Raw genomic sequence first — 15,207 nt, 5'->3', positions numbered from 1 at the left:
TCTGAGAGCAGCTGCCACTGGCAGTGAGGAAAAGCCAGAACCGGCTTTGGGTCTTTTATTAGTGGGATGAAAGGAAAATACAGTGCCTAATTACCAAAGGAACTGATGAGGAGCACCAAGGGGTTGTCTTTAGCTTTCAGCCCTTACCCAAGCACATCTGCAGGTTGCTGCTGATCCTTTAGTGTCACTTCAACCCAGTCCTGTGATTTATTTACTTATCAAGTGTTCAGAGGCAGCTCAGCAGACAAAACCCAACGCTGGCAGCACACAAGTGCCAACGGCTCAGGAAGGCTCCAGCAGCCCGGTCAGAGTCCAGCAGTGGGCTGGAGACCAGCACAGTGTCACCACAACCGAGCAGACCAGGTCACAGGGCAAAAGCCAACCCCACCAAGCCTTGGAACGATACTCCAGAGGACACAAAGTCTTTCCACTCCCTCCAGAAGGTGAATGTTAAGCTCCGAGGCTCCCCTATGAAGAAACAGCACAAATAAAAGCATCAGGTGGGCTCCATGCCCACGTGGGGCCCTTGTTGGGAGGCAGATTTCCACGTCAAGCCACGGAAGCAGCTTCCATTCGGGTGACTCCTGCGTGGCAACACGTTTATTGCTCCACAGATGCTGACAAGACCTCAGGCAGAGCGCTGCAAACTGACCCACCCCAACAAAACCGTTCTGTAGGTATCACCACGCAGGGCTGATGAACAGGGCCAAAAACCCCTGACTTTACCTCAGCAAAGCTGCCTTCCTCCCAGGATCAGCTCAGTCTGACACTGAGAACAAGCAACACCTTTGCAGAGACGCGCTGCTGCGTTCACGTTGTTACAGGGGGGTGCCACAGGCCCCCAACAATCCATGAATTCCCACACTTTCAGCTTGACTACATCCCTGTGGGTGCTTTGTGTTTTTCTGAGGGGAAGGTGAGGAGGAATAAGACACGTGCCTGTGTGTGTTGTGGGCTGTACACTTCCACTCGGTGTGTCTAAACCAACGTCCCTCGAGCAGATGGGGAGAGAGGCCACGTGCAGGGAGGGTTTGGGCCGCGGTGTGGAGGCAGAGCCCCACTCACCTCACGTGGAGGGCTTCACCCTGTCTGCACAGAGCAGGAAGGCGTTGACGTGGTCGCTGCAGTTGGTGACGGTGGCCTGGTTCTCCTTCAGGCACTGCTCGAAGGCGGCGAACGGCTCGGCGCAGTCACGGCGGATCTGCTGCACGATGGGGCTGGGGCACAACACGGGGCCCTCAGCTCCTGCACCCCACGAGCCTCACAGGGCCGACTGCCCTGGGCTCATAGAGACCTGAACGGCAGGGGCTGGGAGGGATCCACAGAGATTATATAGTCCAAACCCCTGCAGCTTCCCATGGCTCAAGGGGCACGGGAGGGTGGTCCAGGGTCCTCCTGAGGAGCCTCCACACCCTCCCTGGCCTCTCTCCAGCCCTTCCCTGTGTGTCTGGAGCTGGGGGAGCCCAGCACTGGGCACAGGACCCCAGCTGAGGCCTCCCCAGGGCAGAGCACAGGGGGAGCAGAACCTCCCTCGACCTTTTACCCACACCCAAAGTCCCCCAGGCTGCCACTGGCCTCGTAGCCCACGAGGACACGTTACTAGCCCACGTCTAGCGCGTCTCCAGCACTCCCGAGAGCCGCATCCCGCCCAGGCCCCTTCCCGCACTCACTGCGCGGCGGCGCAGCGGGACATGCTGAGGCGCAGCCTGTGACAGTCTCGTTGCCAGGAGGCCGGGCTGGCAGCCACACACTGCCCGTACTGCTCCATCTCACTACGGCAGTACCGTGCCGTGATCTCCAGGGCCGCCTGCCTGCGGGTACAGGGGGGGACGGGGGCGGTACAGGGGGGTCGCTGGCACCGGCAGCAATGGCGGCGGGGGGGGGGGGGGCTGCGTGAGGCGAAACGCGTCCCGGCTTCCCGCCTCCCGTTACTCACATCCCTCCGCCGAGGCTGCGCCGCCGCTCTGCGCATGCGCGGGGAAGGGGGGGGGTGAAGGAGAGTGACGCGTTTCCTCCACCGGCCTGTGCACATGCGCAGAGGGAAAAAGAATCCGTGCCGCTTTCCCGCCCACGCGCCCTCTACCGGAAGCGGAAGTGCGCGGCTTCTCCTCCGTCGCTGGGTGAAGATGGCGGCGGCCGCGGCTCCGGCGCCCGCGGACGAGCTGGTCTCGTCGGTCACTCTGTACCGCCGGAGGCCGCGGCTCCTTCACGCCACCGTCTTCCCTTTCGTGGCGGTGTTTTACCCGGCTTGGCTGTGGCTGGGGGCGCCGAGAGTGTGGGAGGCGCTGGGGGAGGCGGCGGCCGGGGATGAGGAGGGAGGCCCGAGGCCGGGCCCCGCTGCCCCCGAGGCCGCGCTCTTCGCTCTCGCCGCCATCGTCGTCGTTCATCTGCTGACGGCGCTGTCGGGGCTCTGGTCGGTGCACGCTCACTGCGCCCTGACCTGCGTGCGGGTGAGTCCCCGCGGAGGGGCTGCGGTGGAGAAACCCCCTCCCCGGGCGGGCGTTGGGGGAGCTGGTGGCGTTTGCACACACCAGCCCTGGAGAAGGTCTCTTGTGTGAGGGACGGGGTTCCGCTGCCCTCCCTGATCCCTCCGGGCTTTATGATCCTCAAGGACAGGATTCCTCTGTGATCCTGCCAGGGACAGGACTCCTCTGCCCTCCCTGATCCCTCCAGGCCCTGTCAGGGACAGGACTCCTGCCCTCCCTGATCCCCCCAGGCTCAGTGATCCCCTTTCCAAAGTGCTTCTGCTTTGCTTTGCAGGAGCCTTGTCCCAGGAAGGCCACGTTGGCCAAGGTTGTGCCGACACCGAATAACGGATCAGCTGAGCTGGTGCCTCTGCACCGAGAGCGGGTGAGGCCATGGCTGTTCCTCCCTCCCTGGGCTGCTGCTGCCTCCTGCTGTCAGCCTGCACCACAGTGCCTTCTGCCTGCTCTGCTGAGGGAGCAATCAGCTGGGGTTGCTCAGGAGCTGGGAGTGTTAAAGGTCGTGTGCTGCTTCCTGGTGTGTGCGGCACAGGCAGAGTCAAAGGATAACCAGAGGTGCCAGGGCTTGGGGCTTCTTTCCTCCCTCAGGCAGAGTCAAACCATAACCAGAGGTGCCAGGGCTTGGGGTTTCTTTGCCCCCTCAGCACAGGTTCTGTGTGGGGTGGCAGTTGTGCAGCTGCCTTGGTTTTTATCCCCTTCTCTGCAGGATGAGGACGGGCAGGAGGCTCTTTCCTTTGAATTCCAGAAAATCAAGTACTCCTGTGAGCTGGAAGGCAAGAAGCAGTTCCTCCCTGTAGCTTTCCCTGTGGAACACCCCCTCTCTTACTACCAGAGTGCCAGAGGCTACCAGGAGGACAAAGAGATCCGGGCAGCTGAGAGGAAATACGGGACAAACAAGTGAGTGCTGGAGCAGCCCAGGGCAGTCAAGGGCATCCAGAGGAGGGCAAGGGCACAGTCCTGCAGCTGGGGAGGAGCAACTGGGGCTGGGGCTGACCTGCTGCTTTGGTTAATGAAGGGTTCAACTCTTCCCCAGGGCTGAGATGGTGGTGCCAGAGTTCCTGGAACTCTTTAAGGAACGAGCCACAGCTCCGTTCTTCGTGTTCCAGGTAACGTGAGCGAGCAGGAGAGGGCTGTAAACACACCTCAGTGCTGGAGGCTGAGGGAGTTCCTCTGAGTGCTGCCTGGAGAGCTGTGGATCAGCTCCAGCTTCAGGAGCAGTTCCCACACTGTCACACTGACTCTGCTCCTGGGAGTGACTCTCCCTCGTGACTTTGCTGCTCCTGCAGCTCTGCCCAGCTGGTTTGATAAAGAGCACTTGTGACTCGAGGGCTTTCCTTTTCTGAGCGAGATCAGCCTGACCTGGGGGGGTCTTTTTGCCCCTCCAGGTGTTCTGTGTGGGGCTGTGGTGCCTGGATGAGTACTGGTACTACAGTGTCTTCACCCTGTCCATGCTGGTGGCGTTTGAAGCCTCTCTGGTGCAGCAGCAGATGAGGAACATGTCAGAGATCCGGAAGATGGGCAACAAGCCGTACATGATCCAGGTGATGGCAGCCAGACAGGACTCTCTGCACTCCCTCCCCTGGGCTACTTGAGGCAGGTCCCATTTCCCATCCTTCTCCTCTGACCCTTTTTGTTCTGGGGCTGGTTTTGTGTCCCTGCAGGTTTACAGGAGCCGCAAGTGGCGTCCGATCTCCAGCGACGAGATCATCCCCGGGGACGTCGTGTCCATCGGTGAGGCCTGCCAGGCTGCCTGCAGCCACTCCTGCTCTCACTGCACGCTCTCCCCAGCGCACTGAGTCGCTCAGGGAGTTGAGTTGGGTGTCAGTTAACAGTCTTGCTTTGGTTGGGAGTCCCTGAGGACTTGGACTGGCAGTTGTCACAGTTCAAGGGTCTGAGAGTTGACTCCTTGGGCTGGGTCTCTTGGATCTGCTGGCCCAAGGGAGGTAAATACCTGGATAAAGCAACCTCAGGTTCTTCATCTCAGCACTGTGAAGGTGAAGAGTTCCCTTCCCCCCGACAATACCTCCCCAGGGTGGAAAGGGGAAGGGCAGACCTCTCTCCTAACCCTGCTCTGCTTTCTAAGGCTGTGTGGTGCCCCTAAGAACTGACTTGTTGATTACCAACTTCCCTGGTCTTGCCAGAGGCCTCATCACCTTCAGACCCTTTTGTTTCCCAGCAGTGCTGAGTGAGCACGAGCTGTGCTGGGCTTGGCAGCCCAGGGGGAAGCCTCAGGGGTCTGCTGGGTGTCAGCTAGAGTGAAGGAGAGCTGTTCCCCTGCCACAGAGGCAGCCCAGGGTGGTCCCCTCTGCCCTGGAGCTCCTCAGTGCTGGTGGTTGTGTTTCAGGCCGATCCCCCCACGACAACCTGGTGCCCTGTGACGTGCTGCTGCTGCGGGGCAGGTGCATTGTGGACGAAGCGATGCTGACAGGGGAGTCTGTGCCCCAGATGAAGGTCTGTGTGCAGTCTCCTTCCTCCCTGCTCTCCCCTTGCTGCAGCCTGCAGCCAGTGCAGTGTTTGTGAGTTCCCCTGGTGTGAGTGCTGGCCCAGGCAGCCTGGTCTGTTTGTTACCAGCTCCCTGGCAGTGGCTGATGGTAAATGAGAAGCAGAAAGCTCTGTTTAGTCTGGCAGGGTCTCCATCCTCTGGCACTGAGCTCTGGGCCTTGGCATCACCCTCCTGCACGTTCCCCAGGCTGGATTCCTCTGGCTGGGTAGAGGTGGGAAGAGAAACGAGTGTAAAGCACTTCTTCCTTCCTTTTTTTGTCCTCAAAATGAGGGTTTCATGCTTGCAGAGCCTCCCTTGCTGCAGCCACTGTGCCAAGGCTGAGCCAGCCCCTGGATGCAGAACTCCCACTCCAAACCCAGACCCGTGGGGAAGCCAGGCAGGGAGTTCAGGTCTCAGGCTGCCTCTGGCTGAAGCTGGAACCATCCTGTGGGATGAGAGGAGAGAGAGGAGCAGCTGCAGTTCCCTTGGTGGTGGCTGTGCCTGAGCCCTGGCTGCTGTCCCACAGGAGCCTGTGGAGGATCTGAGCCCAGAGCACGTCCTGGACATGCAGACAGATTCCCGCCTGCACATCATCTTCGGGGGCACCAGAGTGGTGCAGCACATCCCACCCCAGAAAGCCAGCACAGGGCTGAAACGTAGGTACCAGCACAGGCTGTCTCTGAGAAGGGCACGTTCCCTGCTCACAGGCTCACCTCTAAGGGCTTTGGTGCAGGGTGGCACCGAGCTGCTCCCCTCAGCCCTGCTGCTGCTGCTTTACTGGGGGTTTCAGACTGAAATGGTGTTAGAATTGCCTGTGTCCCCTTCTAAGTGAGAGGAGGGTGTGGCTCCAAGCATTTTCTGTCTGGGATAAGCCCATCAAAGGTTTCCAGTGAGCTGCTTGTCCCCAACGTTTGTCTCCTGTTGCAGCTGTGGACAATGGATGTGTGGCCTATGCTCTGAGGACTGGCTTCAACACCTCTCAGGTAAGATGTGAACCTGCCCTTCTCCAGACAGGCCATGACAAGTGGTTTGTTTGGAGGAGGAATGAACAAGGTTGGTCTCAGTAGGCTGGTGTTTGGTGCAGAAGCCTGAGAGGCAGGGTTCTGTGTTCCTGCCGGGACGGGCTGCGCTGTGTGTGTGCTGCAGCCCCTGGTTGTCCCTGCCTGTCACACTGGTTGCTGGGGAACGGTGTCTGGGTGTGTTTGTAGAAGCTGGAGGCAGGGCCATGAGCTTTTTGCAGTTGAAAGCTGGAGGCTGCCTCGGAGGGAATCAGCTTGAGTCCCTGGGGAAGGTTTTGGGTTGGGAAACGGCCGAGTTGTAGGAAGGGGAACAGACTCAGGCTCCAGAACCTGCGATGGGGCGTCAGAGGTGTGGCTTGGCAGAGTGCTGTGTGCTGCAGAGCTGGCTGCTTGCACTGAAGGCTGTTCTCCTCAGGGGAAGCTGCTACGTACAATCCTCTTTGGGGTGAAGAGAGTGACGGCCAACAACCTGGAGACCTTCATTTTCATCCTGTTCCTGCTGGTCTTTGCCGTCGCGGCTGCAGCCTACGTCTGGGTCGAAGGTGAGGGTTCCTCTTGCCTCTTCCCAGGTCTCTACACAGCACCTTGTACCCAAAGCTTGTGGGGAGGACAGGGCCTAATTTCTGAGAGTTTGCAATAGCTGGGCTGGGCTGCCCCAGTGGTTCAGTGTAGGGGCCCACACTGCGTCCTGGATGCTTCTCTTGCCCTCCCACAGCCCTTCCTAGGTGGGTGAGCTCCTTTGTGGTACCCAGTTCTGTGGGGCACAGTCTGAGGAGGAAGAGGGAGGGTCACAGCTCTCCCTTCTCCATCCCCAGGCACCAGGGATCCCAGCAGGAACCGCTACAAGCTCTTCCTGGAGTGCACTTTGATCCTCACTTCGGTCGTTCCACCCGAGCTCCCCATTGAGCTCTCCCTGGCTGTCAACACCTCCCTCATCGCCTTGGCCAAGCTCTGTGAGTCCTGGGCCTGAGCTCAGGGAGAGAACTGGGGCTGCTGTCCCGGGTCTGGGACCGTGGGGACCCTGGGGGAGGGACCCTGGGGGAGGGACCCTGGGGGAGGGGCCCTTGGGGAGGGAGCCTGGGGAGGGAGCGAGGGTGAAATCACTGCACTGCCCCCAGTTTCTCTGCAGCATCTGGGGTTTGGAGCTGGTGTGTAGGAGAGGGTTGAAACCCCAAAGCCCAAAGCTGCTGTGCTTTGAAGCAGCTCCCAGATGAAGTGTAGGAGGGAAGTGCTTGCTCAGCAGCCCTGGCCTGAGCGGGTTCCTGGGTCTGACGTGGGGAAGTCCGTGACTGGGCTCTGTCACTGCTACAACTTGGTGCCTGTTGAGGTTTCAGGGCTCAGAAAGGGGAGTTTTGGGCTCATTGACTCCACCAGAGCACCGTGTGTGATCTCTCTTGGCACTCCTGTGCTGGCTTTGTGGTGGCTGATGCCTGACAGGAGCCCCTCTCCTCTCCTAGACGTGTACTGCACGGAGCCCTTCCGCATCCCCTTCGCAGGCAAAGTCCAGGTTTGCTGCTTTGACAAGACTGGCACCTTGACCAGCGACCACCTCGTGGTGAGAGGAGTGGCTGGGCTCAGGTGGGTCCCAGGGGGAGTCCCTGCTCCCACTTGCTGTGGCCTGAGCTTGCTGTGGCCTGTTCCCCTGGAGAACAAGCAGCATTCCAGTGGGGAAGAGCGAGATAAAGAGGGGTTCAGAGAGTGGCAGAAGTGGGTGGAACTGGGAGGAGAGGGGGTTGTTCTCTGGCTACAACCACAGGCCCTGGACTGGTGAATTTCATGGTCCTGAGGGGCTTCCTGCACAGGCTTTTGTGTGTAACCACAGGCTGCTGCTGCTCCTCCTTGCAGGGGCATCCTGCCTTCTCATTCCTCTGCCCTAATGAGCTGTGCCTGAAGGCTGGGAGCTGCAGCACAGACACAGCTCAGCCCTCCCTTCCTCCTTAAACAAAACACGCTGGTTCAGGCCTGTGCTTGGGGACTTGCTGTGGGGGGCTGTCAGAGGCGATGGGGCAGCGCCGGCTCTCCCGTGGCACAGGGGGAATCTGAGGGGTTGGGAAGGGTTGGAATGTGAGATGGGGGGTGTGTTAACGTGGGCAGGTCTTCTTTGTGCTGCAGGGATGGGAAGGAAGTGACACCAGTGTCTGACATCCCTGTAGAGACCCACCGAGCCATCGCCACGTGCCACTCGCTCGTGCAGCTGGATGATGGGACGCTGGTGGGAGACCCCTTGGAGAAGGCCATGTTGATGGCTGTGGACTGGACCCTGACCAAAGGTAAAGCCTGCTTCCACCCCCCTTCCCTGCTGGCCTGTTTCCATAGGGGGATGGGGGCTTTTGTAGGGGGGGAGAGGGGATGATGACAACGCTGTGCCAGTTCAGAGCCTGACACTGCGCAGTCTCTGCAGATGTCCTGTGCCTCCTGGCAGCTTTCTGAAGCACAGGCTTCATTCCATCTGGTGTGATCCCAGGAACTGGTCTGGGGCAGTGGGAAATCCTTGTGCTGCATGTTTGAGGGACAGCAAAGAGTCCCAAGTCCCTTCTGCACTGATTGTGCAGCCTCAGGACGTGGCCAGGGCAAGGTCACCGGGGTGAAAACACAATGGTGTGGGGTTTAGTTGAGCATGGCCCCTGGGCAGCCTCTCCAGAGGCTTTCTGCTCTGCCTGCTTGTCTTTATTACACACCCAGCTCACTAAAGTCAAAGCCTTTCAGACACTGTTGGTTTGTCCCGCTGAACCCACACCCTTGTGCCTTTTTTGCCTCTGGATTCCTGCCTGGGGTGATAACCTGTGCTGTAAACACACCTTCAGCCTGCTGTGTGGCTGCTCCTGCCACTGCACACAACTGTCCTGAGCACTTGTGCCCCTGAGTTGTTGGCAGGAGACTTTCCAGCTCTGTGTGCTCGTGTCTAGAGAGAGGAGCTTCGCTTGGTCTCGCTGACCTGTTGGTCCCTTTGGGACCCAAAGGGGAGGGATGTTGCCTTTTGCTTGTTTCAATCCTGAGGAACCCTTTCAGGATTTCCTGATCTCTTTGTTTCCAGATGAGAAAGTTTTCCCCAGGAGTATTAAAACTCAGGGACTGAAAATTCACCAGCGCTTTCATTTTGCCAGTGCCCTGAAGAGAATGTCTGTGCTGGCGTCCTATGAGAGGATCGGCTCCACTGACCTCTGTTACATTGCAGCTGTGAAAGGGGCCCCAGAGACGCTGCATGGAATGGTGAGCACCCCTCTGGGGCTTGTGCTCAGTCTCCCTCTGCCTCTGCTTCTCCCTGCCCAGGCTGGAGCCTTGAGGGATGGAGGGTTTTCACCCTCCACGTGCCGTGATAAACGGCCTCTGGGGCTGATCCCAGGCAGATGTGAACGTGGCCCTGTGTGTGGTGAGGGAGCCCTGGCACAGGCTGCCCAGGGAGGGTGTGGAGGCTCCTCAGGAGGTTCCCAAACCCCCTTGAGCCCCTTGAGCCCCTTGAGCCAGAGGAATCTGCTTTAGGGCTGGAGCAGCTCCAGAGGTTCCTTCCCACCCCCACCATTGTGTGATTCTCTGGTTCCACTGGCACAGGAGGAGAAACCCCTGGCCCAGGCTGCCCAGGGAGGGTGTGGAGGCTCCTTCCTTGGGGGGCTTCAAGACCCCCCAGGACACATTCCTGTGTGCCCTGATCTAGGTGGGAGCTGCTTTAGCAGGGGGTTGTGCTGGATGAGCTCTGCAGGGCCCTTCCAGCCCCCACCACTCCGTGTCCTGTTGCTTTTCCCCCCTCGAGCTGGGGAATCCCCTCTTTCACCCCTGATGGGGAAGAACCCTCCCAAAGGTGCCCCTTTTCCCCTGCCTGCAATATTTGATGTGAAGTGCTGCAAGATGCTGCTGGGTTGTGTCTGTAACTAACAGGAGGCTTTTTCTCACACCCTCTGTAGCTGTCCCAGTGCCCAAGCAACTACCACACCGTCCACAGGGAAATGTCACACGAGGGGGCAAGAGTGCTGGCCCTTGGCTACAAGGAACTGGGGCACCTCACTCACCAGCAGGTACCTGTCTGTTGGGAGCCTTGGAATGGGGCTGCTCTGGAAGGAAAGGGGATGGTGTGAGCAGGGCTGAGGGAGGGGATGGGGAAGGGGAGGGTGTCTGTTGCTCAAAGCTTCTGGAGACACTGTGTGGGTCTTCTGGGAAGGTCTCAGCCTCAGCATTGTGCTGCCAGCTTGGGATTCCTGCCTGCTGTGGATCAGTGTTGCTGTTTCCCTGGCCATAGAGCAGGGGCAGTCCTGGCCTTGAAGCAGCTGAAGAGGTTTAGCGCTCGCCCTCCCTGCTGGGAAGGGTTTCTGTGGGCATGGGGACCTGTGGCTGTTTCCAGGGCTGTCTCTGCGAGGTTTTGTGCCAAAGAAACGTTTCTTTAGGGCAGCTGGGGGATGGTCCAGGGTTGCTCAGTGCATCAGAGCCCCAGTTGTGTTGGCAGGGATGCTTTGCTGGGCTGGCACCAGCTCGCTGTTGGCTCTGGCAGGTGCGAGAGATGAAGCGCGAAGCTCTGGAGTGTGACCTTCGCTTTGTTGGCTTCATCGTGGTTTCCTGCCCTCTCAAAGCTGACTCCAAATCAGTCATCAGGGAGATCCAGAATGCATCACACCACGTAAGCCTCAGCAGCAGCTTGGCCTCCCTGGCAGCCACGGGGGACGTGGGGTTTGGGTACTGGGAGCCTTTGTGGAGCGAGGGCAGGAGGGAGTGGGAATGGTGGTGTCTCTGTGCTGGGATTTGCCCTGGCCCAGTGGCAGAGCCTCTGAGGTGCTGCACAGAGCTACAGCTCAGGAGTGTCTGCAGCACCCAGGATGGGCACAAGTCGCCTTGGGACTCGCTGTGAAGTGACATTTGTCTGCCCAGTGCTCACCTCTTGTCCCCTCTTGCTTTCCCCTCAGGTAGTGATGATAACAGGAGACAATCCTCTCACTGCCTGCCACGTGGCCAGGGAGCTGCACTTCCTGCAGCGGGAGCAGACCCTCATCCTGCAGCCTCCCGCCAGCAAAGGTACCACAGACACCTCCTGCAGGACCCTCCCCTGCGCTGGGCAGGGCTGCCAGCGCCAGGGCCTGCGTGTGGGAGCCTTCCTCACAGCCAGGCACCTCAGGCAGGCTCCTGCCAACCTCCTGCTGCTGTTGCCAGGCTGCAGCTGGCACTGGAGGTCCTTGGATGGCGCCGTGGAGCTGCCCGTCCTGCCCACCCCCCTGCAAGAGCTGACGCGGCGCTACGACCTGTGTGTCACCGGGGAAGGGCTCTCTCACCTCCACTCTGTGAGCAGCCAGCAGCTCCTGAAGCTCATCCCACACATCCAGGTGTTTGCCAGAGTGGTGCCCAAGCAGAAGGTGAGGGATTTTCAGCTGCTGGTGCTGTCCCTGGGGAGGAACAACCCCATCACCAGTACGGGCTGGGGGGGACCCGCTGGAGGTTGCTGTCCCTGTGCCCCCCGCTGGAGGAGAACCTGCTGCAGCAGGGGGTTGGGCTGGGTGAGCTCTGCAGGACCCTTCCCACACTGCCCATGCTGGGATTGTGCACGTGCCACGTTGTCCTGAAGAGCTGTGAGCCTGTTGGGCCAGGCTCTGCCTTTCTAAAGCACCCAGAGGTGAAGCTTCTGGGTGTGAGGCCACCAAGCCCTCGCCAAACCTGACCCAAACCCACAACCCAGGGCTGAGGCTGTGTCAGGACACAGGCTGCCACTGCTCACTACACCTTCCCTTCTTCCCCTGGCAGGAGTTTGTCATCACCACCCTGAAGAGCCTGGGCTACGTCACGCTCATGTGTGGGGACGGGACCAACGACGTGGGAGCTCTGAAACACGCGGACGTGGGTGAGTGCCCGTGTGGGGCTGGGCTGAAGGCTCTGTGCTGGTGGAGCACTGGCTGTGTGTGCCAGCAGCAGCTGCCTGCAGACGTGCTTTCCTGGAAGACGAGTTCCTGAGGCTGTTCTGAAGCTTTACTTGAGCGACTGTGCTACCTTTGGAGCGCGACACCTTTGAAGTCCCTGTACTAGCTGCTCCGCTTCCCTCCCTGCTGTGGGCAAAGCCTCTGCCAGCAGTGTTGCCAACCCTTTTTCTCTGCAGCCAGTGTTTCTGTGCTCCCTCAGGAGTGGCTCTGCTGGCCAATGCTCCCGAGAGGCTGCCTGAGAGGAAGAGGAGAGCTCGGGACGCAGCTCGGGACGGCCCCAGCGAGGGGCGGCCGGTCCCAGCCCCCGGCAGCGTCGCCCCCAAGCCCAGCTCCCGTGGTGCCAAGCACAGGGTCCTGTCCCAGAGGGAGGAGCAGTTGGCCATCCAGAGGGTTGGTGGCTTTTCCTTCCCTTCCTTCTTGCCCAGGGCTGGGAGTGGTGGGAGGAGCTGTGCAGAGGAGCAGCTCTTGCAGCGCTTACCCCGAAACAGCAGCGTGGCTTTGGGCAGAGGAGCTGCTGCTGCCAGGGGCTGGGACGGGACTCGATGACCTAAAGGTGTTTTCCAAGCTGAGGCAGCCGTGGGGTCAGCTCAGCCCCCCCGTTCCCCCCAGGAGCGCATCAGCCAGGTGCTGAAGGATCTGGAAGAGGAGCGTGTGCCGGTGGTGAAGCTGGGCGACGCCAGCATCGCGGCTCCCTTCACCTCCAAGCTCTCCTCCATCCAGTGCAGTAAGTGTGTGTGTGGGGAGTCAGCAGCGGGGGGCACCTTCCCTGCGGGCAGGGGGTGCTGAGGGACACCCCCAACGCCGTGGCCTTGCCCACGGAGCAGCCCCTGGGGAGGCAGCGAGGGCTCAGCTGCGGCTCTGGGGGAGGAGAGCACGGAGGGACGAGGCCCCAGGAGCTGGTTGAGTTTCAAACTGTTGCTTCCTGCTGCTCCTCAGTCTGCCACGTGATCAAGCAGGGCCGCTGCACGCTGGTGACCACGCTGCAGATGTTCAAGATCCTCGCCCTCAACGCCCTGATCCTCGCCTACAGCCAGAGCGTCCTCTACCTGGAAGGGGTGAAGTTCAGTGATTTTCAGGCCACTCTGCAGGGGCTGCTCCTGGCTGGCTGCTTCCTCTTCATCTCCAGGTCCAAGGTGAGGGCAGAGGGAAGCGTGTGGGCAGTGGCAGTCCTTCAGGGTCGCTGGAGGAGGTGCCTCTCTCCAGAAGCTGTTTGTTGTGAGGGATGGATGGTGCACTGGAGGAGGGGGCTGGGCTGAGCCTCTGGATCTGGGAGGTTCTGTGACAAGGAAGGGGAGAGAAGGGCAGCGCAGAGGCTGGGTCAGTGGAGGCTGTTTGCTCTGGGTCCCACCTCTGCCTGCAGCTGAACCCTCACAGCCATTCCCTGAGAAACCCAAACGTCCCCCCTGGACGTGCCCAGCAACCCAAAGCCCACCCTGACTGTGTCATGTTTTCCCTCTTCCCCAGCCTTTGAAGACCCTTTCCAAGGAGCGGCCGCTGCCCAACATCTTCAACCTGTACACGGTGCTGACGGTGCTGCTGCAGTTCCTGGTGCATTTCCTCAGCCTCGTGTTCCTGTACCGAGGAGCTCAGGCTCGGAGCGATGCCAGGTGCTGCCCTGAGCCCCCCTGCAGGGGAACAGCCCCCAATGCCCCCCTGCAGGGAAACAGCCCCCAGTGCCCCCCTGCCAGGCCTCTGGGCAGCAGGAGGAGTTCAGTGCATGAGCTGTGTGTGGAATCGAGCGTTTGTGGGGCAGGGACAGGGTGGGATGGGACAGAAAAAGGAAACCCCACCAGTGAGGGGGAGCAGAACCACACCAGACCCTTGGGGGGTTTACCACTGTTGTGAAGAGGAGCCGCTGGGGGCTCTGAGGCCAAGCCACTCATCACTGGCTCCATTCCCTTTTTAGACAGGAGGAGTTTGTGGATCTGTACAAGGAGTTTGAGCCCAGCCTTGTGAACAGCACCATCTACATCATGTCCATGGCCATGCAGATGGCCACATTTGCCATCAACTACAAGGCAAGTCGGGTTTAACTCACCTCCAGCAGCACCAGAGGGAGGATTTCATAGGGAACTGCAGTAACACAAACCCATCCTCTCCTCTCAGCACCAGCTGCACTTCAGCACTGCTCAGTGGGGGCAAAAAAACTCCCTCTTTGCACCCAAACTGTGTCTCAGTGGGAGCAAGTGCAGCCTCAGCCCTGCTCACCCCTTCTCCCTGCTGTGTTTCAGGGCCACCCTTTCATGGAGAGTCTGCAGGAGAACAAACCTCTGCTGTGGAGCATCATCCTCTCGGGCCTGGCCATCGTGGGCCTCCTCACGGGCTCGTCCCCAGAGTTCAACGAGCAGTTTGGTTTAGTGGAAATCCCCACCGAGGTGAGCGGGCTCCAGGGAGGGGAACAACCCAGCACCAAGGGTTTTAGAGCAGATGGTGACTCCCAGGAGCACCAACAACCCAAGTTCAGGTTGGGGAAAGCCCCTGGAGCCCAGCTCTGAGCCCTCCCCCTGCCACGGCCACCACTGAGCCCTCAGCCCCACGGCTCTGGGGTCCCTGCAGGGCTGGGCACTGCCCCAGCTCCCTGGGCAGCCTGGCACAGGGGCTCACACCCCTCTCAGGGACACATTTCTCCCTCAGCTCCCAGCTCACCCTCCCCTGGGGCAACTTGAGCCCGTTTCCTCTTGTCCCCGTTGCTGGGAGAGGTCAGGGCAGGGGTTGTGCTGCAGCTCTGGGCATCTCTTACAGTTCATTTCCCTGCAAGGAGGAAGCAAAAGCTCCATTTCAGCAGCTGGTGCCTGGGGCTGGGGGGACACAGAGGGACTAAACGAGGCCTTTGTCCCCCCCAGTTCAAGGTGGTGATCACAGAGGTGCTGCTGGCTGACTTCTTCCTGGCTCTGTTGGTGGATCGGACCCTTCAGTTCCTGCTGGGCAGCGCCAGACTCAAAGTGCCTTCCTGAAGGAGGGGAAGGTCCTGGGCCCCGTCCCTCCTGGCCACGAGCGCAGGGCTGGGAGCGTTCTCTCCTCGCTCCCAGGGCCAGCAGCTCCGGGGACTCTCCAGCCCTGTTTAACGTTCCCCAGGACGTGGCAGCGACTGGGGGGGGTTTATTTGCCCCCCCAGCCTGGTTCAGGACACGCTGCCGCGGTTTGGTCACTAAACAAACACGAGTCCATGTGTTTTGAAGTGTGTTGGGAGCTTCCTTTGTGGGGGCCGGAGCTCGGGGCTGGTTCTGGTGGCTGAGAGGGGGGTGGAATAAAGAGCTTGTGGCTGGTGAGCAGGAGAACAAGCCCCGACCGAGACCCGGAGTCGCTGCGAGTCCCAACCCCCGCAGCTCCGT

At 60.2% G+C, this 15,207-nt stretch overlaps 2 protein-coding genes across 2 annotated transcripts; one reads left to right on the top strand and one right to left on the bottom strand.

The window, feature by feature from the left end:
• Positions 1 to 1,980, bottom strand: CHCHD5 (coiled-coil-helix-coiled-coil-helix domain containing 5). The gene is made up of 4 exons (XM_062015632.1): positions 1,937 to 1,980; positions 1,671 to 1,811; positions 1,066 to 1,217; positions 1 to 468 (listed from the first exon to the last, which is right to left on the bottom strand). Coding segments are annotated over exons 1-3 (294 nt in total). The 5' UTR covers positions 1,939 to 1,980; the 3' UTR covers positions 1 to 468; position 1,066.
• A 146-nt stretch (positions 1,981 to 2,126) lies between these two features.
• Positions 2,127 to 15,053, top strand: ATP13A1 (ATPase 13A1). The gene is made up of 26 exons (XM_062015343.1): positions 2,127 to 2,450; positions 2,761 to 2,850; positions 3,190 to 3,380; positions 3,517 to 3,589; positions 3,869 to 4,024; positions 4,145 to 4,214; positions 4,828 to 4,934; positions 5,492 to 5,621; positions 5,893 to 5,948; positions 6,400 to 6,526; positions 6,800 to 6,937; positions 7,442 to 7,562; positions 8,097 to 8,254; positions 9,019 to 9,194; positions 9,884 to 9,994; positions 10,465 to 10,590; positions 10,874 to 10,982; positions 11,118 to 11,317; positions 11,703 to 11,799; positions 12,075 to 12,265; positions 12,485 to 12,599; positions 12,812 to 13,008; positions 13,340 to 13,482; positions 13,782 to 13,893; positions 14,107 to 14,250; positions 14,719 to 15,053. Exons 1-26 carry the CDS (start codon positions 2,127 to 2,129, stop codon positions 14,827 to 14,829), a joined length of 3,573 nt encoding a protein of 1,190 aa, XP_061871327.1. The 3' UTR covers positions 14,830 to 15,053.
• Positions 15,054 to 15,207: the final 154 nt, after the last annotated feature.

This window comes from Colius striatus, chromosome 26 (assembly GCF_028858725.1).
Source record: "Colius striatus isolate bColStr4 chromosome 26, bColStr4.1.hap1, whole genome shotgun sequence".
NCBI classification, from domain to species: Eukaryota; Metazoa; Chordata; class Aves; order Coliiformes; family Coliidae; genus Colius; species Colius striatus.
Note: the sequence above shows the minus strand (reverse complement) of the source record. Positions and strands in the feature narration are given on the sequence as shown.